The 24,583-nt window shown below is 38.9% G+C and overlaps 1 protein-coding gene across 38 annotated transcripts in view; it reads right to left on the minus strand.

Annotated features, from left to right (window-relative positions):
- TERB1 (telomere repeat binding bouquet formation protein 1) overlaps positions 1–24,583 on the minus strand; it is a 52,059-nt gene that overhangs the window by 24,107 nt on the left and 3,369 nt on the right. For 13 of the 38 annotated variants that reach the window (XM_015126341.3, XM_077984112.1, XM_077984099.1 and 10 more), the window contains 8 exons: positions 23,161–23,223; positions 13,061–13,171; positions 12,736–12,864; positions 10,636–10,764; positions 8,085–8,145; positions 7,874–7,989; positions 7,646–7,768; positions 621–773 (listed from right to left, as the gene is read on the minus strand). In XM_015126341.3, the coding sequence (XP_014981827.3) occupies positions 621–773; positions 7,646–7,768; positions 7,874–7,989; positions 8,085–8,145; positions 10,636–10,764; positions 12,736–12,864; positions 13,061–13,171; positions 23,161–23,191 (853 nt within the window). In that variant the 5' untranslated portion in view covers positions 23,192–23,223. The remainder of the gene's footprint in view (positions 1–620; positions 774–7,645; positions 7,769–7,873; positions 7,990–8,084; positions 8,146–10,635; positions 10,765–12,735; positions 12,865–13,060; positions 13,172–23,160; positions 23,224–24,583) is intronic. The other 25 variants (XM_028841226.2, XM_028841223.2, XM_015126344.3 and 22 more) reach the window with 6 other exon arrangements.

A 24,583-nucleotide genomic window follows, 5' to 3' on the forward strand; every position in this document is an offset into this window, starting at 1 on the left:
TGAATATTATTATTACTATTATTTTTTTTTTTTTTGAGAGATGGAGTCTTGCTATGTTGACCAAGCTGGTCTCAAACTCCTGGCTTCAAGCAATCCTCCCATCTTGGCCTCCCAAAGTGCTGGGATTACAGGTGTGAGCCACCATACACAGCCTGAAATTTTTAATTTAATGTTGCCTTTTTTTTCCAGACAGAGTTTTGCACTTGTCGCCCAGGCTGGAGTGCAGTGGCATGATCTCAGCTCCCTCACTGCAACCTCCACCTCCTGGGTTCAAGTGATTCTCTTGCCTCAGCTTCCTAAGTAACCGGAATTACAGGCACCCACCACCACATTCGGCTAATTTTTGTATTTTTAGTAGAGACGAGGGTTCACCATGTTGGCCACACTGGTCTTGAACTCCCGACCTCAAGCCATCTGCCTGCCTCAGCCTCCCAAAGTGCTGGGATTACAGGCATGAGCCACTGCGCCTGGCCATGTTGGATAATTTCTAATATTCCCTTCCACTTGTGAGAAACTGTTAGTCTAAACCATGTTACTGTTCAATCTACTATTTCAACATTCTTCATGCTATATTCAAAGAAAATTCAATTTCAAAAAAACTAGTAAGCACTGTCACTCACGATTATCAGCAATGCATGCATCCACAGTCTTTGTCACAACCACTGCAAGTTTAGCACTGGAAAGAGTCTCATGTGAATCAGATTCCAGTTGCACGAGAACTTGAGACAATACATCCAGTCCACCCACAGATACGAAGTATTTCTGAACATATGCTTAAAGAATAAAGTAGCAAAACTATTAATATTTCAAACAAGACAGCTGAATGGTTTTACTCAATTAATTTGCACTAAATATAACACTAACTTGGTCTTTTCAAATACTTTCTAAAAATCCCAAAATTAAAGAATTAAAAATCCAATCTATACCTGTGCATATACATAATCATAAAATAGATTATTTATTTACGTAAGTACCTTACTTTGACATAGTAAAACTATATGTATAGTACAGTATTTCTTGTGTATTAGAAATCTTTTTTGTTTCATGTAGTAAGAACTGCTCTATTTTGTAAGAATGGCATTATTAAGCTGCCCTCTGGGCCGAGCATGGTGGCTCACGCCTGTAATCCCAGCACTTTGGGAGGCCGAGATAGGAGGACTGCTTGAGTCAGGAGTTCAAGACCAGCCTGGCCAACATGCTGAAACTCCATCTCTACTAAAAACTTAAAAAATAGGCAGGGTGCGGTGGCTCATGCCTGTAACCCCAGCACTTTGGGAGGCCGAGATGGGCAGATCACAAGGTCAGGAAATCAAGACCATCCTGGCTAACACAGTGAAACCCCGTCTCTACTAAAAATACAAAAAATTAGCTGGGCGTGGTGGTCGGCGCCTGTAGTCCCAGCTACTCGGGAGGCTGAGGCAGGAGAATGGCGTGACCCCAGGAGGCGGAGCTTGCAGTGAGCCAAGATTGTGCCACAGCACTCCAGCCTGGGTGACAGAGCGAAACTCCATCTCAAAAAAAAAAAAAAAAAAAGAAAAAGAAAATTAAAAATTAAGCTGGTCGTGGTGGTACATGCCTATAATCCCAGCTACTCAGGTGGCTGAGGCAGGAGGACCACTTGAACCCGGGAGGCAGAGGTTGCAATGAGCTGAGCTAACACTACTGAGCGAGACTCTGTCTCAAAACACAAACAAAAACAAAACAAAACAAAAAACCAAAAAGAAACCTATCCCTCAACAATATTAAACAAGTATTTCAATAGAGTTATAAAGAATATATTCATTCATTTATCTTGGTAATTAGCAAGCTGCCTATTTTCTGCAATCCAACATAACTAATTCCTCAGATTGTTTGACTCCTCAAGATGCAAAGTAATTTAACTGTTTTAAAACAGCATACATCTCATCTGTCATATTTACACCTAATTCTTTTACTTCTTGGAGCATAAAATTATAACACATCCCTGAGAGTCATAACAACTATTCCAAGCAAAGATTCAATGACCAGTATCTATTTTTCTAAATCTGAAGTCTTTTGTTTCCTAGTTGAAAATAATTCTGGGCTGGGCATGGTGGCTTATGCCTTTAATGACTACAGGCGTGCACCACCATGTCCAGGTAATTTTTGTACTTTTGGTAGAGACGCAGTTTCAACATGTTCCCCAGGTTGGTTTCGAACTCCTGAACTAAAGCAACCTGCCTGCCTCGGCCTCCCAAACTGTTAGGATTACAGGCGTGAGCCATGGCGCCCAGCCCAGAAACGTTATTTAAGGGCAGGCAAACACTTTCAATATTATGGTGGCTCCAAAATAGACTTCTTTACTAGGAAGTATTTTCACTTTTTAAAAATCTTCAAAAAAGAGGCTGCATGTGGTAGTAGCTCATGTCTGTAATCCTAGCATTTTTGAGAGGCTGAGGCAGGAGGATTGCTTGAATTCAGAAGTTCATTATCAGCCTGGGCAACATAGTGAGACCCCATCTCTAAAAAAAAAAACCAAAGTAAAAATTAGCCAGGCTCACTGGTGTGTGCGTGTAGTCCCAGCACCTCAGGAGGCTAAGGCAGGGGGATCGCTTAGGCCCAGAGGTTTGAGGCTGCAGTGACCCATGATTGTGCCACTGTACTCTAGCCGGGGTGACAGAGTGAATAAGACTCTAGCTCAAAAAAAAAAAAAAAAGGCATTGTTAATGCTTAGATGAAAATGGCAGTGTGTTACCACAGATTCTTAGTTATAGCCTAAGTGACAAAAACTCAGGCATATAAGCAGAAGAACATCCTAGACCACATTTATTGTATACTGAATATTTTAGATTTTCTCTAATCTGTAGTTCACTGAAGGTAATGAAGTCCTATAACTATCACTCACTAAAGCTGGCTTTTAGAGATAAAGGGACTGTCAGGGTATCATGGAAATAGATTCCAATTTTTTCTGTAATTCTAGAGATATATCCTTTGCATGTGACACGAGTATTTGTTTCAAACACTTGACTATAGATATACGTTAGCAATGTGTGAAAGTTCTAGTTGTTCCACATCCTTTGCCAATATTTAGCATGATCACTTTTTATTTTTAACATGCTAGTTGGTGTGTAGTAATATCTCTTTGGGATTTTAATTTGGATTTCTCTGGTAACTAATTATTTCTTGAGCATTTTTTTTTCCCTGAGACAGAGTCTTGCTCTGGCTCTGTCACCCAAGCTGGAGTGCAGTGGTGTGATCATAGCTTACTGTAAGCTTGAACTCCTGGACTCAAGTGATTCTCCCACCTCAGCTTTCTGAGTAACTAGGACTATAGGTGCATGCCACCATATTTGGCTAATTTTTAAAATGTTTTTGTAGAGACAAGATCTCACTACATTGCCCAGCCTGGTCTCAAACTCCAGGGCTCAAGCGATTCTCCCTCCTTGGCCTTCCAAAGTGCTGGGATTACAGGTATAAGCCACCATGCCCAGCCAATCTTAAACATCTTTTCAAGTGCTTATTTAATATTCACATCTTCTTTGCTAAAGTATCTGTTCAAATCTTTTGCCCACTTTTTTAATCATCAGGTTGCTTTTGTCTTCTTATCGATTTATAAGAGCTATTTACAGGTTTCTGGGTACAAATTCTTAATTAGATAAATAGTTCTCAAATATTTTCTCTCGGTCTAGCTTACCTTTCATCCTCATAGCAAGCTCTTCTGAAGAGCAAAATTATTTCAATTAAGTCCAATTTACTATTTTTTCTTTAGTTATTCATGCTTTTTGTGTCCTTAGAAACCTTTGCCTACCCCCAAGTTGTGAGAATTTTCTGCTTTTGTCCACGTTTTATATTTTTCACTGTTTACATTTAAGTCTATGAACTATTTCAAGTTAGTTTTTGTATACTGTATAAAGGTTTGGATTCATATTTTGCATATAGATATCCACTTTTTCTAGCATTATTTGTTGAAAATATCTTTTCCTCCACAGAATGACAATGGCATCTTTGTAGACAATCAACAATGATATATGTATGAGTCTATTTCTGGGCTCTCACTTTTATTTCCTTAATAGGTAAGTCTACAAGGCCGGGTGTGGTGGCTCATGTCTGTAATCCCAGCACTTTGGGAGGCCAAGGTGGGAGGATCACCTGAGATCAGGAGTTCAAGACCAGCCTGGCCAACATGGTGAAACCCCATCTCTACTAAAAATACAAAAATTATCCAGGCATGGTGGCGGGTGCTTGTAATCCCAACTACTCGGGAGGCTGAGACAGAAGAATCACTTGAAACCGGGAGGTGGACGTTGCACTGAGTCGAGACCATACCATTGCACTCCAGCCTGGGCAACAAGAGTGAAATTCTGTCACCAAAAAAAAAAAAAAAAAAAAAAAAAAAAAGAATCTGTAAGTCTATACCTACACCAATGCCACGCTTTCTTGATTTCTGTATAAGTACTAAAATCAGGCAACATAGTCCTACGGTTTTATCCTTTTTTCCCCAAAAGTTTCAATTATCCTAGGCCCTTTGTATTCCATGTAAGTTAGAATCAGAAATATCTGCTGGGATTTTGCTTGAGAATTCCATGAATCTAGAGATGAATTTGAAAGTGACATTCTTACAATGTTGAGTCTTATAATCCAGAGTATTATATATATCATCAATTTATTTTCTTTTAATTTCTGTTGTGTGTGTATGTGTGTGTGTGTGTGTGTGTGTGTGTTACAGGATCTCCCTGTTGCCCAGGCTGGAGTGCAATAGCAGAATCATAACTCACTGCAGCCTTGACCTCCCAGGCTCAAGCAATCCTCTCAAGTAGCTGAGACTATAGGTGTGAATCATTACACCTGGCTAGTTTTTAAATTTTTGTAGCTACAGGGTCTTTCTATGTTGCCCAGGCTGGTCTTGAACTCCTAGATTCAAGTGGTCCTCCTGCCTCGGCCTCCCAAAGTGCTGGATTATAGGCATGAGTCACTACACCTAGCCTCTTATCTTTTTTCCAGTCTCAAGGGGAAAACATTAAGTCTTTCGCCATTAAGTGTGCTACTTGTAGTATTTTGTAGAGGTCCTATCACATTAAGGAAGTTTCCTTCTGTTCCTAGTTTACCATGAGTTTACAGATGTATGTTGAATTATGTCAAATGCTTTTCCTGCATCTATTGAAATTATCATATTGTTCTTCTTTTCTAGACTGTACATATGATGAATTTTCTAATGTTAAACCTATCTTGCATTCCTGGGATACATGCCACTTGGTCATAATGTATTCTTTTCCATATGCTGAATTAGATTTGTTAATATTTTCTAATGCTAAATTAGATTTGTTAATTTTTTTTTAAGGATTTTTACATCTATGTTCTAGAGCTATTAGCCAACAGTTTCTCGTAATGTTGTTTCTGGGTTCTGACGTCAGTGTAATGCTGGCCTTACACGTTGGGAAGTGTTTATCCCACTTCTATTTCCTGGAATAATTTATGTGAAATTATTGGTTTGTTTCCTGAAATGTTTGGCAGAATTCGCCAATGAAACCATTAAGGCCTGGAATTTCCTAAGCTAAGGTTTTGTTTTGCGTCTCTGCATTGCTTTTTGTTTGTTTGTTTGTTTGTTGTTTTTTAAGAGGTGGGTCCTTGCTATGTTGCCCAGGCTGCAGTGACTATTCTCAGGTATGATAATAGCAGACTATACCCTTGAACTTCCAGGCTCAAGTGATCCTCCCACCTCAGTCTCCCAACAGCTGGGACTACAGGCATGCGCAACCATGCCCAGGCTTGTGTTAAGCTTTTAAACTACAAATTTGACTTCTTTAACAGATATAGGAGTATTCAGGTTACTAGTTCTTCTTGGGTGAGCTTTGTTTGGTAGTTTGTATCTTTCAAAGAGTTTGTCCAACTCATCTAAGTTGTAAAATGTCATGACATAAAGCTGTTTCTACTATTCTTTCATTACTCTTAATATCTATTAAGATCTATAGTGAAGTTATCACTCCTGGCACAGGTAATCTGAGCTTTCTCTCGTTACTTTGTAATCAGTCTGGCTAGAGGATCACTGTTATTGATCTTTTCAAAGAATTAGCTCATGTTTCAATTATTTTTCTCCATTCTGTGCTTTTCTCTATTTCACGATTTCTAATCTTCTCATTATTTCCTTTGTTATGCTTATTTTAACTTGCTTGGTTTGCTAATTTCTTAGGTAGAAGCTAATACGATTATTTATTTATTTATTTATTTATTTTTGAGACAGAATCTCTCTCTGTTGCTCAGTCTGGAGTGCAGTGGTATGATCTTGGCTCACTGCAACCTCTGCCTCCCAAGTTCAAGCGATTCTCCTGCCTCAGCCACCCGAGTAGCCGGGATTACATGTGCACACCACCACACCGGGCTAATTTTTTTGTATTTTTAGTAGAGACAAAGTTTCATCATGTTGGCCAGGCTGGTCTGGAACTCCTGACCTCAAGTGATTCCCCCACCACAGACTCCCAAAGTGCTGGGATTACAGGTGTGAGCCACCACACCCAGTCAGAAGCTAGTATAATTGACTTGAGACCTTTCTTTTCTTATACAAGCCTTAATACTATAAATTTCCCTCTCAACACTGTTTTGCAGCATCACACAGATTTCTTTTAATTTTTTTTTTTTTTGAGATGGAGTCTCACTCTGTCACCCAGGCTGGAGTGCAGTGGCGTGATCTCAGCTCACTGCAATCTCTACCTCCTAGGTTCAAGAGATTCTCCTGCCTCCGCCTCCTGAGTAGCTGGGATTACAGGCACCCATCTAATTTTTGTATTTTCAGTGGAGACAAGGTTTCACATGTTGGTCAGACCAACATGTGGTCTCAAACTCCTGACCTCAAGTGATCCACCCGCCTCGGCCTCCCAAAGTGCTGGGATTACAGGTGTGAGCCACTGCATCTGGCTTTTTTTTTTTTTTTTTTTTTTTTTTTTTTGAGCCAGAGTATCATTCTGCTGTTGCCCAGGATGGAGTGCAATGGTGCGATTGTGGCTCACTGCAACTTCCGTCTCCTGGGCTCACGCGATTCTCCTGCCTCAGCCTCCCAAGCAGCTTGGATTATAGGTGTCTGCCACCAGCCCAGCTAATTGTTGCCACCATGCCCAGCTAATTTCTGTATTTTTAGTAGAGATAGGGTTTCACCATGTTGGTCAGGCTGGTCTCGAACTCCTGACCTCAAGTGATCTGCCTGCCTCAGCCTTCCAAAGTGCTGGGATTACAGGCGTGAGCCACCATGGCCGGCCTAATGTTGTATTTTCATTATTATTCAGTTAGAAACATTTTATAATTTTCCTTATGATTTATACATTGACTCATGGATTTTAGTACAAGTTGTTTAATTACCAGATATTTGGGGCTTTTCTAGATGTTTTGTTTTTATTCATTTCTAATTTAATTACCTTGTGATCAGAGAACACACTCTATGGGTATTTAGTCTTGCTATTTGGTTTTTCCGTTTTATGAGAGTATCTGGGGAGATTTAAAAAATGATGCTGCTATGACCATCTTCCCAATATCCTCCTAAAAATATCCACTTTTAAGATTTTCTTATCTTTAAGAGTCTAAATACATCCAAAATAACCCAAATTACAAGAACTCAATTGATTCAATAATAAATTCAATAGTTTTTATAATGCTTTGAAATGTTTCTTCAACTATGACCTAGAAAATAATGAATACTTACTGTTATTTGCAAGAGTGAGTCCAATAAATGAGCAAATAGGGCGAATTATCTCAGGTTTCATGAAATTTTTTAGCCATTCATTAGCATGTGGAAAAAGTGAACAGCAAAACATTTGATTCTCATCTGAAAGAAGACAAAGTCAATCATGATTTAATATGACAATTGGAAAACATCAGTTTTCATTTGTTTTTATCTTTATTTTTATATTTAAACATTACAGATAGTTACCATTTTGAGGATTGTTGACACAGACACACAGAGTACTACACACTGAAGACCACAACTGATAACTCTGGAAAACACTTTTATCTGACAAATCCAACTCATATTTTGAAATAACTGTCCTATTAGGTTAAAAAGAAAAGAAAGTAAATTAATACAAATGTGTTAAGGTCCTAAGTAATTAATAATTAACAAAAAGAAATTTGTATTTGTTTACCTGAATAACCGTGACAGAACTGTAATACAACCTGTTTCTCTCACAAGTGTTTGTCCAGTCCCTTAAAAAAATAGCCATATAAAAATATGAGTTTTATTTACAAATAGTCTTGCAGAAATGAATAACAGTTAAGTTTTATTTTAATAAATAAATAACTTTTAAACAACTTTAAAGTATTACAAAGTATAACATAGAATTACTGTGGATAAAAATCTGTAATCAAGATTATTATGAAAAATATGTCACTACTGCTTAGAGACTAATTGCATTCAAATTTCCTCTAAAAATTACAAAACTCTTACTTTGCATCATGGTTCTGTGTTACAGTATCAAGATAAGTTCCAAAATGGAAAAATAAATAAATTCAACGTTTTCTAGTTTTTCCAAAATAAAACAAAATCTAGAAACATTTTTTTTAAAGTGCACACCTGGCAAGAAGCGACTCCTCAGGCCTCTCTGGCAAGAGGCTTAGCTGAATTGCCTGAGCCTGCTCAGACTAGCATTGTGCCTGGGTCTGTGACCCTCCCCATGGAAACAATAACAGCAGAGGACTAGAGGGGTGAGGGACCAGCCACTGCTAGCAGAAGAAGGTAAGGCTTGACTCCTCCGCTTCAAAGGATACAACCTGATGCCTAGCTTCCCTGAGGCTGCCCCACCCCCACCCAACACACTGGGGGTTTGGGCCTTGAGCTCTACAACCACCTAGACGTCCCCCTCTATTGATGCCCATACCATTTCCCCTCTAGCAGGAAAGGTGGCATGAGAGAGTCTGCTGGTACTGAATATGGTTGTTGTGCTGGGACCTGGGTGACATAGGAAAGGGGCTACACCGCCTTGGCCTCCCCAAGTGCTGGGGTTACAGATGTGACCCACCGTGCCTACCTAGAAGCATTTCTTTTTTTTGAGACAGGGTCTCACTCTGTCACTCAGGTTGGAGTGCAGTGGCTTGATCACAGCTCACTGTAGCCTCAACCTCCAGAGCTCACTCAATTCTCCCACCTTAGCCTCCCAAGTAGCTGGTAGTACAGGTGTGCGCCACCACACCCAGTTAATTTTTCTTTTTCTTTTCTTTTTTAATTTCTTTGTAGAGACAAGGTCTCACTGTGTTACCCAGGCTGGTTTCAAACTCCTGGGCTTAAGGTATCCTCCCACCTTGGCCTCCCAAAATGCTGGGATTACAGGGATGATCTACCACACCTGGCCTAGAAACATTTTAAATGCTTACAGAATTTCTAACAATTTGAAGAATTAAAATTTTAAAAAGTTAAAAAATAACTGAGCAGTAAGTATACGGGAACATATTATCTTTGCAACTTTTCTGTAAATCTAAAATTATTCCAAAATAAAAACCATCACTGGTTTATACTGTAAACACTGTAACTAAACGGTCAATTCAGCAGAAAATCAACTAAACTAATTCATTAAATGCCTCTCTTTTTCTCTTTAAACCTGTTACCTTTCAATGCTAAGCACTATAAATTACTTTATTATTTCTTTTTTTTTTTTTTTTTTTTTTTTTTTTTGAGACGGAGTCTCAGGCTGTTGCCCAGGCTGGAGTGCAGTGGCGCGATCTCGGCTCCCTGCAAGCTCCGCCTCCCGGGTTCCCGCCATTCTCCTGCCTCAGCCTCCTGAGTAGCTGGGACTACAGGCGCCCGCCACCGCGCCCGGCTAATTTTTTGTATTTTTAGTAGAGACGGGGTTTCACTGTGGTCTCGATCTCCTGACCTTGTGATCCGCCCGCCTCGGCCTCCCAAAGTGCTGGGATTACAGGCTTGAGCCACCGCGCCCGGCCTACTTTATTATTTCTTAAAATTAATAAGTATTGAATTATTAAATACATGCTAATAATCCACCTTTCTTTAAACTAGTATTTCTCAGAGGTGAGGTTAAAAAAGGACACTGGGGCCGGGCGCGGTGGCTCAAGCCTGTAATCCCAGCACTTTGGGAGGCCGAGACGGGTGGATCACGAGGTCAGGAGATCCAGACCATCCTGGCTAACACGGTGAAACCCCGTCTCTACTAAAAATACAAAAAACTAGCCGGGCGAGGTGGCGGGCGCCTGTAGTCCCAGCTACTCGGGAGGCTGAGGCAGGAGAATGGCGTTAACCCAGGAGGCGGAGCTTGCAGTGAGCTGAGATCCGGCCACTGCACTCCAGCCTGGGCGGCAGAGCGAGACTCCGTCTCAAAAAAAAAAAAAAAAAGACACTGGGCCAGGAGCAGTGGCTCACACCTGTAATCCCAGCACTATTTGAGACCAGTCTGGCCAACATGGTGAAACCCCTGTCTCTACTAAAAAATCCAAAAATTAGCTGGGCATGATAGCATGTGCCTGTAATCCCAGCTACTCAGTAGGCTGAGGCAGAAGAATCACTTGAACCAGGTGGCGGAGGTTGTAGTGAGCCGAGATCATGCCACTGCACTCCAGCCTGCGTGCCACAGCGAGACTCTGTTTCCAAAAAAAAAAAAAAGATATAAGAACTCAAATAAAAAATTAATAATGGCTGTTCCAATTGATTAACGTTTTCAAATATTCATAAGAGAATGTACTTACTATTATTTGAAACCAGAACCAAAATAACATAAACAGACATTCTTTTCAAATTTATGTTTGAATCATTAGATAAGAACCAAGTTAAGTCTTCAAATAACTCTGAAGTACACAAAGTCTGCTGACAGTAAACTGAAATATAAAATATAATTTTAATTTCAATGCATTGTCACAAACATGCTTTAAAATATGCTGAACAAAATAAAAAATTACCTAACTGGGGATGGTTCTTAACCAAATCTCATGTAATTGATATTTATTAGTCATACAACAAAATTTCTGACAAACTGATATGTGCTTACTCAATTAGCAGACCAAAGCAGCAGTATATTAATCAAAAGTACTTAATCTAGGCTCCAAAACACATACTGAAATCCCCTAGAATTTACAATAAAAAACTTATCTGAATAAAAAATTAAATAAAATTTAGCAAAAAAAAAAAAACAAAACACACTTTAAAGGATGCGTAACAAAACATAGCAAGAAAAGCAATTCAAGAAAATTCAGAAACCTGCTTTAGAAAACAGAGGGACAAACAAAATTTGAGATATGTTTTGAGACTTTCCTAGAAATAAAAATCATTTCAAGAATCATACTATCTGATAGTTTTTGTGTGTATGTCCTAATGCAATAGGCAGAATTTTACAAAAATAATAGAGACATAAAGATACAATCAACATTTTATCCAGTTCCTAGAACCAGCTATTAGGCCCTATCTCAAAGGCAAGGACTAAGCCAGGCACAGAAAGACAAACATATTCTCACTTATTTGTGGGATCTAAAAATCAAAACAATTGAACTCATGGAGATAGATGATTATCAGAGGCTGGGAAGGGTAGTGGAAGGTGGTGGGTATGGTACCAAAAAAAAAAAAAAAAAAAATGAAGAAAGAATGACTAAGACTTACTATTTGATAGCATAACAAAGTAACCATAGTCAATAATAATTTAACTGTACACTTTAAAATAACTAAACAGTATAATTGGATTGTTTGTGTAACACAATGAATAAATGCTTGAGTGGATGGAAACCTCATTCTCCACGATGTGATTACGCACTGCATGTCGGTATCAAAACATCTCATGTACCCTATAAATATATACACCTATTATATAGACACAAACATTAAATTAAAAAAAAAAATTCAAGGACTATATCTTACTTATCCCTGTATCCCCAATGCCTTGCACAAAGATTGCTTCCTAAAAGATTTTTTTTTTTTTTTTTTTTTTTTTTGGTGACAGGGTCTTACTCTGTGGTCTGTCGCCCAGGTTAGAGTACAGTGGCATAATCTTGGCTCACTGCCACCTCCACCTCCCAGGCTCAAGTAATCTCTCACCTCGGCCTCCCAAGTAGTTGGGACCACAGGTGCATACTACCATGCCCGGCTGATTATTTGTATTTTTGGTAGAGATGGGGTATCACCATGTTGCCCAGGCTGGTCTCAAACTCCTGAGGTCAAGTGATCCACCTGCCTCAGCCTCCCAAAGTGCTGGGATTATAGGTATGAGCCACCATGCGCCTGGCTGATGAAGAAATATTTAATAAATAAAAATATCAGAATATAAAGTTGGTCTGACAAACCAATGGTTTATATTCAACCTCATTTTAGATGCCCTGCAGAAAAGTGTTCTTGCCAACATGAATTTCTATACCCACACATTACATGGCTGTGGGTTATCTTCATCCTTTGATCTGGAAAGATGAAACAGAAAGGAAAGGACAGGGAAAAGGGAAGGGAAGGAAAAAAGGGAGGGGAGGGGAAGGAGAAAGGGGAAAGGAGGGGCGGAGAAGGAGAGGAGGGAGGGGAAGGGAAAAGAGAGAAAGAGAAAGAGAAAGAAGAAAGAAAGAAAAGAAAAGAAAGGAAAGAAAAGAAAGGAAAGGAAAGGGAAGGGAAGAAAAGAAAGGAAAGAAAGAAAAGAAAGAAAAGAAAGGGAAGGAAGGAAGGAAAGAGGAAGCAAGGGAGAGGGAAGGGAGGCTGGATAAAAATTATTCAAACGTGTAAAAAAAAGAAAAGAAATTAACTAAAAAATTAGTTTTGAGTATACTGTTAAAATATAACACAATGCTTAAAGTATAATGAAATAAAGTTTTATATTTTACCATTTTTTTCTGCAATAGCTCCTAATGTATATAAGGCTGCTTCTTTTACCATGCTATGTTCACTTGACTTTGCAAGATTTTTTACAAACATCAAACCACCAATTTCCCGAAAATAAACACTTGCATTACCTGTAGGATATGCAGAAAAAAACAAAATAGAAATGATATTTATTTTCAATATCCTTTCAGGGATAAAATAAATCACATGAAGACAGTAACATGATATGTAGAATAAATGAATGGAAGATAAAGAACTATGCTTATTTGATATATCATAGTACTAAAGAACTAGAATCACAGATAAAAATTCACTATTATATCTTACTGTTTTGTTGACAAATTGAATGAATAGTGACCAAAGCTTCCTTTTGTGAAAAAGCATTGTCCATTTGATACTTTAGACACTCCAATAATAAGTTCAGGTCAGTCTTCATTTCTAAAGAACAACAATGTCATTATTTTAAACCAAAAAGTTTATTTCAAAAACTAACCATTAAAATTTCACTTACTAAATACATATCTTTGGAATGGTCAACTTTTAAAGTAATAGGCATGTATTACTTTTATAATCCAACAACCATGTATTTTTTTAAAGATGTTCTTTTTTTTTTTTTGAGACGGAGTCTCACTCTGTCGCCCAGGCTGGAGTGCAGTGGCGCGATCTCCATTCACTGCAAGCTCCACCTCCCGGGTTCACACCATTCTCCTGCCTCAGCCTCTGGTGTAGCTGGGACTACAGGCGCCGACCACCACGCCCGGCTAATTTTTTGTATTTTTAGTAGAGACGGGGTTCCACTGTGTTAGCCAGGATGGTCTCGATCTCCTGACCTCGTGATCCGCCCGTCTCGGCCTCCCAGAGTGTTGGGATTACAGGCGTGAGCCACCACGCCCGGCCTAAAGATGTTCTTTAAATAAAAGAACTTAAAATGAACTTCTTATAGTTCTTTGAGTTTCCCTTTTTATAAATATAGGAATAGAAATTCATAATATTATTCTTTTTAAGTAAAGCTACACTGGTTTAAATATCTGTCATTTAGAAAAAAGTGGATAAAAATGAAAATACAACATATGAGAATTTGTGGGATGCTATGAAAGCAGTATTTAGGATGAAAGGTCTCAGATCAACGACGTCAGCTACCACCTTAGGAAATTAGAAAAAGAACAAATTAAACCCAATATAAGTACAAGAAAGGAAATTATAAAGATGTAAGCTGAAACCAGTGAAACAGAAAACAAATACAGAGGAAGTTCTTTGAGAAGCGCAACAAAACTGATAAACTTCTAGCCAGATGAATTAGGAAAAAAGGAGTAAAGACACAAATTACCAATATTAGAAATGAGAGAGATGGCATTACCACATTCCACAGATATTCAGAAGATATTAAGGGATTACTATGTACAATTTCACACCTATGGATTCAACAACTTAGGTGAAATTACATCACCAAAACTCACCCGAGAAGAAAAAGACAACTTGAATAGTCTTATGTCTATGAAAGAAGTTGAATTAAGAGTTAAAAACTTTTCCACAAAGAAAACTCTGGGTTCAGATGATTTCATTTGCAAATTCTACCAAACATTTAAGGAAGGAATAATATAAATTCTACTCAAATTTTTTCAAAAGTTTAAGAGAAGGAATACTTCCCAACTTATTCTATGAGGCTAGTATTGCCTTTATACCAAAACAGAAGCCATTAGCAAGAAAACTACAGACCAGTTTCCCTCATGAACATACATGCAAAAAGTCTAAACAATTTTAGCAAATTGAATCCAACAATATATTAAAATAAAAAGACATCACGATTAAGTGGGTTTATCCCAGAAATACAAGATTGATTTATGATTCGAAAAAAATCAATGTAACAAAACAGGAAAACCTTTGGTCATCTCAATGGATGTAAAAACAGCATCTGATAAAATCCCACATGCATTCCTGATTAAAGAAAAATATTCCGCAAATTTGGAATAGAAAGGAACTTCCTCAACCTGGCAAAGTGCATCTACAGTTGAAAACCCTACAGCAAACATCATACTTAACAGGAAAGACTGAATATATTCTCTCTAAAACCAGGTATAAGACAAAGATGTTTGCTCGTATCACCACTCCTATGTAACATTGTCCCAAAGAGTCTAGCCAGTGCCGTCAGGTAAGAAAAAAGAAATAAAAGGCACTCAAATTGGCAAAGAAGTACTTGAATTTGCATACAACATGATCTTCCACATAATTTGATGGAATCTACAGAAAGCTACTAGAATAAGTGAACTAAGTTTTCCAGATAACTCTTTAATACATAAAAACAGATTATACAGTCAAATGTTGCTTAATGATGGGGATACATTCTGAGAAAAGCACCATTAGGTGATTTCATCATTGTATTAACATCATAGACTTTACTTACACAAACCTAGATGGTAGAGCTTATTACACATCTAGGTTGTATGGTATAGCTATTGCTCCTAGACTATAAACCTACGCAGCATGTTACTGTATTGAATAATATAGTCAATTGTAATACAATGGCAAATTTTTGTATATCTAAACATAGAAAAGCTATAATACAGATTTTTTTAAAAGGTATATCCAGAAGCTGCTCTGGGTGCATCAGCAAGTGGCGAGTGAAAGTGAAGGCCTAGGACATTATTGTACACTACTGTAGACTTCATAAACACCGTAAATTTAGACTACTCAATTTATTTTTAAAATATCTTCAATAATAAAATAAACTTAGCTTATTGTAACTTCACCACACCCAGCTAATTTTTTTTTTACAGAGATGGGGGTCTCACTATGTTGCCCAGGCTGGTCTCAAACTCCTGGCCTCAAGCAATCCTCCCATCTTGGCCTCCCAAACCACTGGAATTATTTATAGGTGTGAGTCATCATGCCTGGCCTATCTTTATCTTTAAAAAAAACTTTATTAAAACTAAGACACAACACACACATTAGCATAGGCCTACACAGAGTCAAGATCATCAATATGACTGTCCTTCACCTCCACATCTTGTCCCACTGGAAAGTCTTCAGGGCAATAACACACACGGAACTGCCATCTCTTATAACAATCCCTTCTTCTGGGATACCTCCTGAAGGACCTGCCTGAGGCTGTTTTACAAAATTTTTGTTTATAAGTAGAAGCAGTGTATTCTAAAACAACAATAAATACTGTAGTAAATACATAAACCAGTAACAGAGTCATTATCAGGTATTATGTACTACACATAACTGGATTTGCTATAGTTTTATACAACTGGCAGTATGGTAGGTTTGTTTACACCAGCATCACTGCAAACATGTGAGTAACGTGTTGCGCTTACTATATTACAATGTCACTACATGACAGGAATTTTTCAGTTCCATTATAATCTTATAAGACCACTGTCCTATATGAGGTCTGTTGTTGACTGAAACATCATTATGCAGCACATGACTGTATTTCTATATACTAGCAATAAACAAATGGAAATTGAAATTTTAAAAACCACCCCATTTACAATATAGCATTGAAATACTTAGGAATAAATTGACAACAGAGGTGAGACATACACCAAAAACTAAAAACTACTGCTGAGAGAAATTAAAGACGACCAAAATAAACGCCATTATATGCCATGTTCATGAGTCAAAAGACTAAATATTGTTAAGATGTAAATTCTTCCCAAATTGGTCTATACAATCAATGTAATCCCAGCAGGCTGTGTTTGTGTGTGTGTGTGTGTAAATTGACAAGCTGATGTCAAAATTCATATGGAAATGCAAAACCCTTACCATAGCCAGACAACACTGAAAGAGAAGTATAAAGCCAAAGGGCTAACTCTACCATATTTCAAGACTTTAAAAACCTACAGTAGGCCAGGCACAGTGGCTCACGTCTGTAATTCCAGCACTTTGGGAGGCTGAGGCAGGCAGATCACTTGAGGTCAGGAATTTGAGACCAGCCTGGCCAACACAGTGAAACCCCATTTCTACTAAAAAATACAAAAATTAGCTAGTTATGGTGGCACGTGCCTATAATCCCAGCTATTCGGGAGGCTGAGGCAGGAGAATCGCTTGAACCTGGGAGGTGGAGGTTGCAGTGAGCCAAGATCGCACTGCTGCACTCCCTCCACTCTGGGCAAACAGAGCGATATGCTATCTAAAAACAAACAAACAAACAAAAACCCTACAGTAATAAAACGAGTGTGGCACTGCCATCAGCATAGACAAAAAGATCAATGAAACAGGACAGTATCTACACAAACCCATGAGTTTTTACAAAGTCATTGCTAACAAATAGTGTTGGAACAACTGAATATCCATACTCAAAACAACAGCAACAACAACTCTTGAATTCATACTTCGAAACACATACAAAAATCAACTCAAAATGGAATGCAATCTAAATGTAAAATCCAAAACTATGAATTTTTTTTAAATTTTGTTTTTGAGAGGGAGTCTTGCTCTGTCGCCCAAGCTGGAATGTAGTGGCGCGATCTCATCTCACTGTAACCTCCACCTCCTGGGTTCAAGAGATTCTCCTGTCTCAGTCTGCCGAGACTGTGCCTGGCCAACTATGAAACTTTTAAAAGAAAACATGGGAGAAAATCTTTGTAACCTTGGGTTAAGCAAAGATTTCCTAGATATTACAATAATAGCAAAACCCACAAAATAATAATGAACTAGGCTTCATAAAATTAAAAACGTCATTGTTTTAATAGTGTCTTCTAAAGCGCAGCAAAGACAAGCCACAAACTGGAAAATCTTTGCAAAGAACATATCTGATAAAGAACATGTAGCCGGCCGGGCGCGGTGGCTCAAGCCTGTAATCCCAGCACTTTGGGAGGCCGAGACGGGCGGATCACGAGGTCAGGAGATCGAGACCATCCTGGCTAACACGGTGAAACCCCGTCTCTACTAAAAAATACAAAAAACTAGCCGGGCGAGGTGGCAGGTGCCTGTAGTCCCAGCTACTTGGGAGGCTGAGGCAGGAGAATGGCGTAAACCCGGAAGGCGGAGCTTGCAGTGAGCTGAGATCCGGCCACTGCACTCCAGCCCGGGCGACAGAGCGAGACTCCGTCTCAAAAAAAAAAAAAAAAAAAAAAAAAAAAAAAAAAGAACATGTAGCCATCTAGTGTACATTCTGTATGTCAATTAAAAAACAAACAAAAAGAACATGGGGCCAGGCACGATGGGTCACATCTGTAATCCCAGCACTTTGGGAGGATGAGGCAGTAGTATCTCTTGAGGCTAAAAGTTTGAAACCAGCCTGGACAACAATGTGAGATCTATCTATGCAAAAAAAAAAAAAAAAAAAAAAATTTAAATTAGCCTGGCGTGGTGGTATGTGCCTGTAGTCCCATCTACTCAGGAAGCTGAGGTAGAAGACTGCTTGAGGTCAGGAGCAGTGGCTCATGCCTGTAATCCCAGTATTTTGGGAGGCCGAGGTGGGCAGATCACCTGAGTCACGAGTTTGAGATCAGCCTGGCCAACATGGTAAAACCCCATCTCTACTAAAAATATAAAAATTAGCTGAGTGGGGTGGTGGGCGCCTATAATCCCCCGTGCTTGGGAGGCTGAGGCAGAAGAACTACTTAAACCTGGGAGGCAGAGGTTGCAGTGAGCTGAGATCGGGCCACTGCACTCCAGGCTGGGCAACAAGAGTGAGACTCTGTCTCAACAACAACAAAAAAGTACTGCTTGAGCCAGGAGTTGGAGTCTGCAATGAGCTATGATTGTGCCACTGTACTTTAACCTGGGTGACAAAGTGAGACACTGTCTCAAAAAAAACAACATATATCTAGAAAATATAAAGAACTATGAAAGCTCAGCAACAGAAAAACCAACAACCAGATAAAACAGCAAAAGATGTGAACACACTTTAACAAAAAAGATAAATAGATGGCAAATAAGAACATGAAAATATTCTCAATATCATTAGTCATTAGGGAAATGCAAATTAAAACCACAAGGAGATGCCATTACACACTCACTGAACGACTAAAATTTATGACTGATCATTTCATATGTTAGCAAGGATGTGAAGGAAGTGGAACTCTCATATACTGCTGGTGAATATGTAAAATGGTACAAAGATTTTGACAGACAGATCAGCAGTTTCATAAACTGTTAACGTATACCTACATTTGATTCAGCCATTCCACTCCTAAGTATTTACCCTAAAAAGGGGAGATATATGTCCATACAAATGTTCACAGCACCATTATATGTAATAGCTAAGAAGTGTAAGCAATCAAAATGCCCATCAGCAGACGAATGGATAAGCAAATCATGGTATAACTATACAATGGAATACTTAGCAATAAAAAAAGAATTATAGATGCATGCAACAACACGGATGAATCTCAAAATAATTATGCTGAGTGAAAGAGGCCACATAAAATAGAATTCATACTGTATGATTCTATGTACAGAAAAAATGCAAATAGTCTATAGTAACAGAAGGCAGATTAGTGAGTGCTTGGGGAAAAAAGGCTCTAGGAAAGCACAGAAGGTAGGGATTACAAAGGAGCAGGAGGATACATGCACTATCTTGATTTTGCTGATGGCTGCACGGCTACATACCTATACCAAGCTTTATCAAAATGTAAACATTTTGTTTATAACTAAACAGCAAACAATAGACAACTATTTTCCTATAAAGTTCTTTAGTATAGTCTTAAAAACAATTTCTTTTCTTGATTTTAAGGATTTAAGTCAAATGGCATATAGATTTTGAAATAATGCTTGAAGTACATTTAGAGTAGTAGGCTGGGCGCAGTGGCTCACACCTATAATCCCAGCGCTTTGGGAGGCCGAGGCGGGCAGATCACCTGAGGTCAGGAGTTCGAGACCAGCCTGGACAACATGCTGAAACCCCGTCTCTACTAAAAATACAAAAATTAGCTGGGCATGGTGGTGGGTGCCTGTAATCCCAGCTACTTAGGAGGCTGAGGCAGGAGAATCACTTGAACCTAGGAGGCAGAGGTTGCAGTGAGCCGAGATTGGGCCATTGCATTCCAGCCTGGGCAACAAGAGCAAGACTCTGTCTCAAAAAAAACCAAATGAAAAAAAGTTAGAGTTCTGAAAGATATAGGATGAAGGGTGGATATAATATAGAGGAGCACACTAAGAGAAATTAAGATGTATCATCAATCAATATAGTACTTTGTCTCACTCTTTGTTTTGTGGGGTTTTTTTTTTTTTTTTTTTTTTGAGATGGAGTCCCGCTTTCTTGCCCAGGCTGGAGTGCAGTGGAGCAATCTCGGCTCACTGCAACCACCACCTCCTAGGTTCAAGTGATTCTCCTGCCTCAGCTTCCCAAATAGCTGGGATTACAGGTGCCCACCACCATGCCCGGCTAATTTTCTGTATTTTTAGGAGAGATGGGATTTCACCATGTTGGCCAGGCTGGTCTCAAACTCCTGACCTCACATGATCCACCTGCTTCGGCCTCCCAAAATGCTGGGATTACAGGCGTGAGCCATGCACCCGGCCTGGGTTTTTTTCGTTTTTTTTTTTTGAGATGGAGTCTCACTCTGTCACCCAAGCTGGAGTGCAGTGGCACAATCTTGGCTCACTGCAACCTCTGCCTCCCTGGTTCAAGCAATTCTCCCACCTCAGCCTCCCAAGTAGCTGGGATTAGAGGTGCGCACCACAACGCCCAGCTAATTTTTTTGTATTTTAGTAGAGACAGGGTTTCACCATGTTGTCCAGGGTGGTTTCGAACTCCTGAGCTCAGGCAATCCACCTGCCTTGGCCTCCCAAAGCATTGGGATTACAGGCATGAGCTACCGCGCCCAGCCATAATCTCACTCTTGAAAGAAATTCAAATGTCAATTTGTTTCAATGAAATAATTCATGACAAAATTTGTTAGTGAAAATCATAGTACAAAGGTAATCACTAAGATGTTTTTAGCAATAGCAAATATTTATTTATCATTTTGTACACTAACAGACACCATAAGAAGGTAAGTTTGACTCTATGGATACCAATAAGCCACATCAACAACATGCCGAAGAAAATTTTTGATGGAGCGTAATGATTTTCAGTTCTAGGCACAATGCAGGCAGGATACAAAAGACTTTTATTTTCTTTTGAGACAGGGTCGCACTCTATTGCTCAAGTGAGTGAAGTGGTGCAATCACAGGGCACTGCAGCCTCAACCTCCTGGGCTCAACGGATCCTCCCACCTCAGCCTCCTGAGTAGCCAGGAATACAAAATTAACCACGCCTGGCTAATTTTTGTATTTTTTTAATAAACGGGGTTTTGCCATGTTGCCCAGGCTGGTTTCGAACTCATGAGCTCAAGCCATCCTCCCGCCTCGGCCTCCCGAAGTGCGGGGATTACAAGCGTGAGCCACCATGCCTGGTCTGCAAGAAACTTCTTTACGTACTCCTCCATTCCCTTCTGTACGCCTTTCTCATACTTTGATATCTCCTATCATAATCCTTCCCTTCCCAGCCAAAGCATCTCCTGACATCATAACTATCATATTTCACCTTGGTTTTTATCTTCTCTAGGCAAAATAACCTAGTTCCTTCAGTAACTACTGAATAAAATAAACAAGCAAATACTGAAGGGAATACAAAAAACACAAGCAATCAAAGAAAATTTGATAAACTGGACTTAAAATTGTAAACCTTTATACCTCGAAAGACACTATCGAGAACACAGAACAACAGCCCAGTCTAGAAAAAAATATCTGAAAATCTGTTATCCAAATAAATAGGGGGCTTGTGTTCAGAACAGATAAAGAATTCTTAAAACGTAATACTAAAATCACAATCTAAAGTGTGGAATGGATTTAAATAGACATCTGTCCAAGGAAGACAGATTGCCAATAAGTATATGAAAAGATGCTCAACATTCACTGGTCATTAGGCAAATGCAAATCAAAACCACAATTGGATACCACTTCACCCTGTTGCTAAACAATTGACTGATGGGAGCTGATAGATAAATACTCTCACCCCTTGGCTGGGATGACTCTCAGGGACATGACTCTAAACTGGCTCCCAGAGTTTCCCAATGGGCTTAAGCTCCAGTTATCCATAATAATAACTTATTTGATAACATATTCTCTGTCTTCTTTCTCCTGTCTCATTTCCCCACTTTCCAGCTAGTGTTTCCTGGGATCACTTTCTGAAAAAAGGTACTTGCACTCAAATCTTTATCTCACAGTCTACTTCTGGGAGCAACCTGAAGACTTAAAATGGAAGAGAGTGAGATGTGGGACTGAGGTTGGAGGTTTTATAAATGGTTTGAGAGGGGAATCACCAACAGTTATCTCCTCTCTCTCCAGTTTTCAACTTCTCCCTCTCCAGAATCTCCATTCCCTCTTCAGAAATTCTCCTGTCTTTTACAACACTTTCTTGACATTACAACTTTCCTCTAGCTACTGCCATATATCTTACTATTTATTTATTTATGAATGAATGAAAGGGTCTTGCTCTGTCACCAAGGCTTAAGTGCAGTGGTGCGATCATGGCTCATTGTAGCCTTGACCTCCCAGGCTCAAGTGATCCTCCCACCTCAGCCTCCCAAGTAGCTGGCACTACAAGTGTGTACCACCACACCCAGTTAATTTTTACTTGTTTTTGTAGAGATGAGGTCTCACTGTGTTGCCCAGTTTGGACTCAAACTCCTGGGCTCAAGTGATCCCCCACTTTGACCTCCCAAACTGCTGGAATGATAGGAGTGAGCCACTACACCTGGCTGATCATATATTTTTAGTCAAGCTCTTAAAGAGTAAGCAATTCATACTGTGTCTTCAGATCTTAATTTTCCACTCAAATATAAACAGACTGCAATCTGGTTAAAATCTATTAAGTTTACCGTTAACATAACAAATCACATCCTAAATGCAAAATGCAGTGGAAAATTCAGTCCTCAGCTGTGACAGTTGACATTTTAGGCTCTTAAGCAACCTCTTTCTCATGAAGCATTCTCTTAAGGTTCTGATTTCAAAGATACCACATTCCTGACTCTCTTTTCACCTTTTTGAAATGTTTTTCTCAGACTTTTTTTAGGGGCTCTCTTCCTCAGCTAAAACCTTATATGACAGTGTGTATTAATGAACACTATTCTCCATCCTTTTCTCTCTGGTTAACCTCCTCCAGGCCCATGGATTCAGTTTCCATCTTTCTGGGAACAATTCTGAAATCCGTACCTTCAGGCATCCTTTGATGGTGGTCTTCTCAGGTTCCCATTATTCTTGTATACACTGACATTAAATCAACTATCACGTGAAATTCTAATTGTCAATATGTCTTTTCCCATTAGAATGTCAGTTTCCTGAAGCCAGAAATTATGTGACAGGCACAGAGTAGTGCTCAATATTTATGTAAATGGCTGAATGATTCTTTCATTTCCTGAATCCTGTCAAATAATCTACAGTATATCCTACCAATACAAAACTCATTGCAGATATATGATTCAATTTCTCACCTTGTGTTTTCTTTGTGTCTTCACTTTCCATGCTTGTCTATATTCTTTTTCCTTATATTTCGTCTATAAGATAAAGGTATTTTCTCAATTTAAATCAATGTTTGAGAATAGCAAAGATATAAGTACAAATGGGTGGGAAAAATTGTTTTCCTGAAGCCAAAAGACCAGGGAATTACAACTTTTAAAATAATAATTAAATTTAATTAACTTAGTTAATAAGTTGAATCTGCAACTTATTAGATGTGTGCTATCAAGCAGGTTGATTAAATTCTTTGAGGCTTTGTATCCTCAGCTGTAAAATAGAAATGATATTCCTATTTCACAGAGTTGTTACAATAATTACATTTAAAAACATAAACATATCTGGCATTTTTAAGCACTATATGCATTCAAGAAATTTTATTAAGCAAATGAATGGGTGACTGGATCTAACTGGACCTCTTAACTGGTCCCATTCCCTTCCTTTTTTTTTTTTTTTTTTTTTTTTTTTGAGACAGCAGGGTCTCACTCTGACGCCCAGGCTGGAGTGCAGTGGCTTGATAACGACTTACTGCAGCCTTGACCTCCCAGGCTCAGGTGATCCTCCCACGTCAGCTTCCAGAGTAGCTGAAACTACAGGCACATGCCACCACACTTGGCTAATTTTGTAGAGATGGGGTTTCGCCATGTTGCCCAGGCTAGTCACAAACTCCTGGTCTCAAGCAATCCACACACCTCAGCCTCCCAAAGTGCTAAGTTTACAGGTGTGAGCTCCCACACCCAGCCCCCACTTTCTTATTTTCTTCATGGAAATCTTCATCTCATAGTTTCAGATTAGGGACCCCTCTTACCTATGAGAGGTTTACAAAACACACACACATACACTTTAGACTGGCCTTTCTCTTCACATGCTAAATACTAAATTAACAACTCATGTTTATTTTTGACATGGTATGGTGAGATGGGATCTCACTATGCTGCCCAGGCTGGTCTCCTGAACTCAAGCAATCCACCCACCTCAGTCTCTCAAAGTGCTAGGATTACACACTTGAGCCACCATGCCCAGCCTAGAACCATTTTTAAAATAACCAGCAACTCTGATATGACCTCTCACATACCCTACTTTAAAATGCTAAACTGATTAGTTAGAAAAAATGCCTCAGAGTCCAGTTAACTTCTTAGAGCAACAAATCAGGATTCATAGAACTCTAAAATTCTTATTTATTCCAACACTATGTTGTTAAAGAGAGATATCCAATTATCCATTTATAGAACAAGGCCTTGTCTCAAAAAGAAAAAAAAAAAAGAAAATTCTTAAGCACAAAGAAATGTTTAAAGAAATAACAAATGTAAAAATCTTTTATAAAGTACTATACAAATGTACAGGTATATTATTTTTGCCTTTTTTTTTTTTTTTTTTAAGAGACAGGGTCTCAATCTGTCA

The sequence above is a fragment of the Macaca mulatta genome, chromosome 20, assembly GCF_049350105.2.
Source record: "Macaca mulatta isolate MMU2019108-1 chromosome 20, T2T-MMU8v2.0, whole genome shotgun sequence".
In the NCBI taxonomy this organism is placed as follows: Eukaryota; Metazoa; Chordata; class Mammalia; order Primates; family Cercopithecidae; genus Macaca; species Macaca mulatta.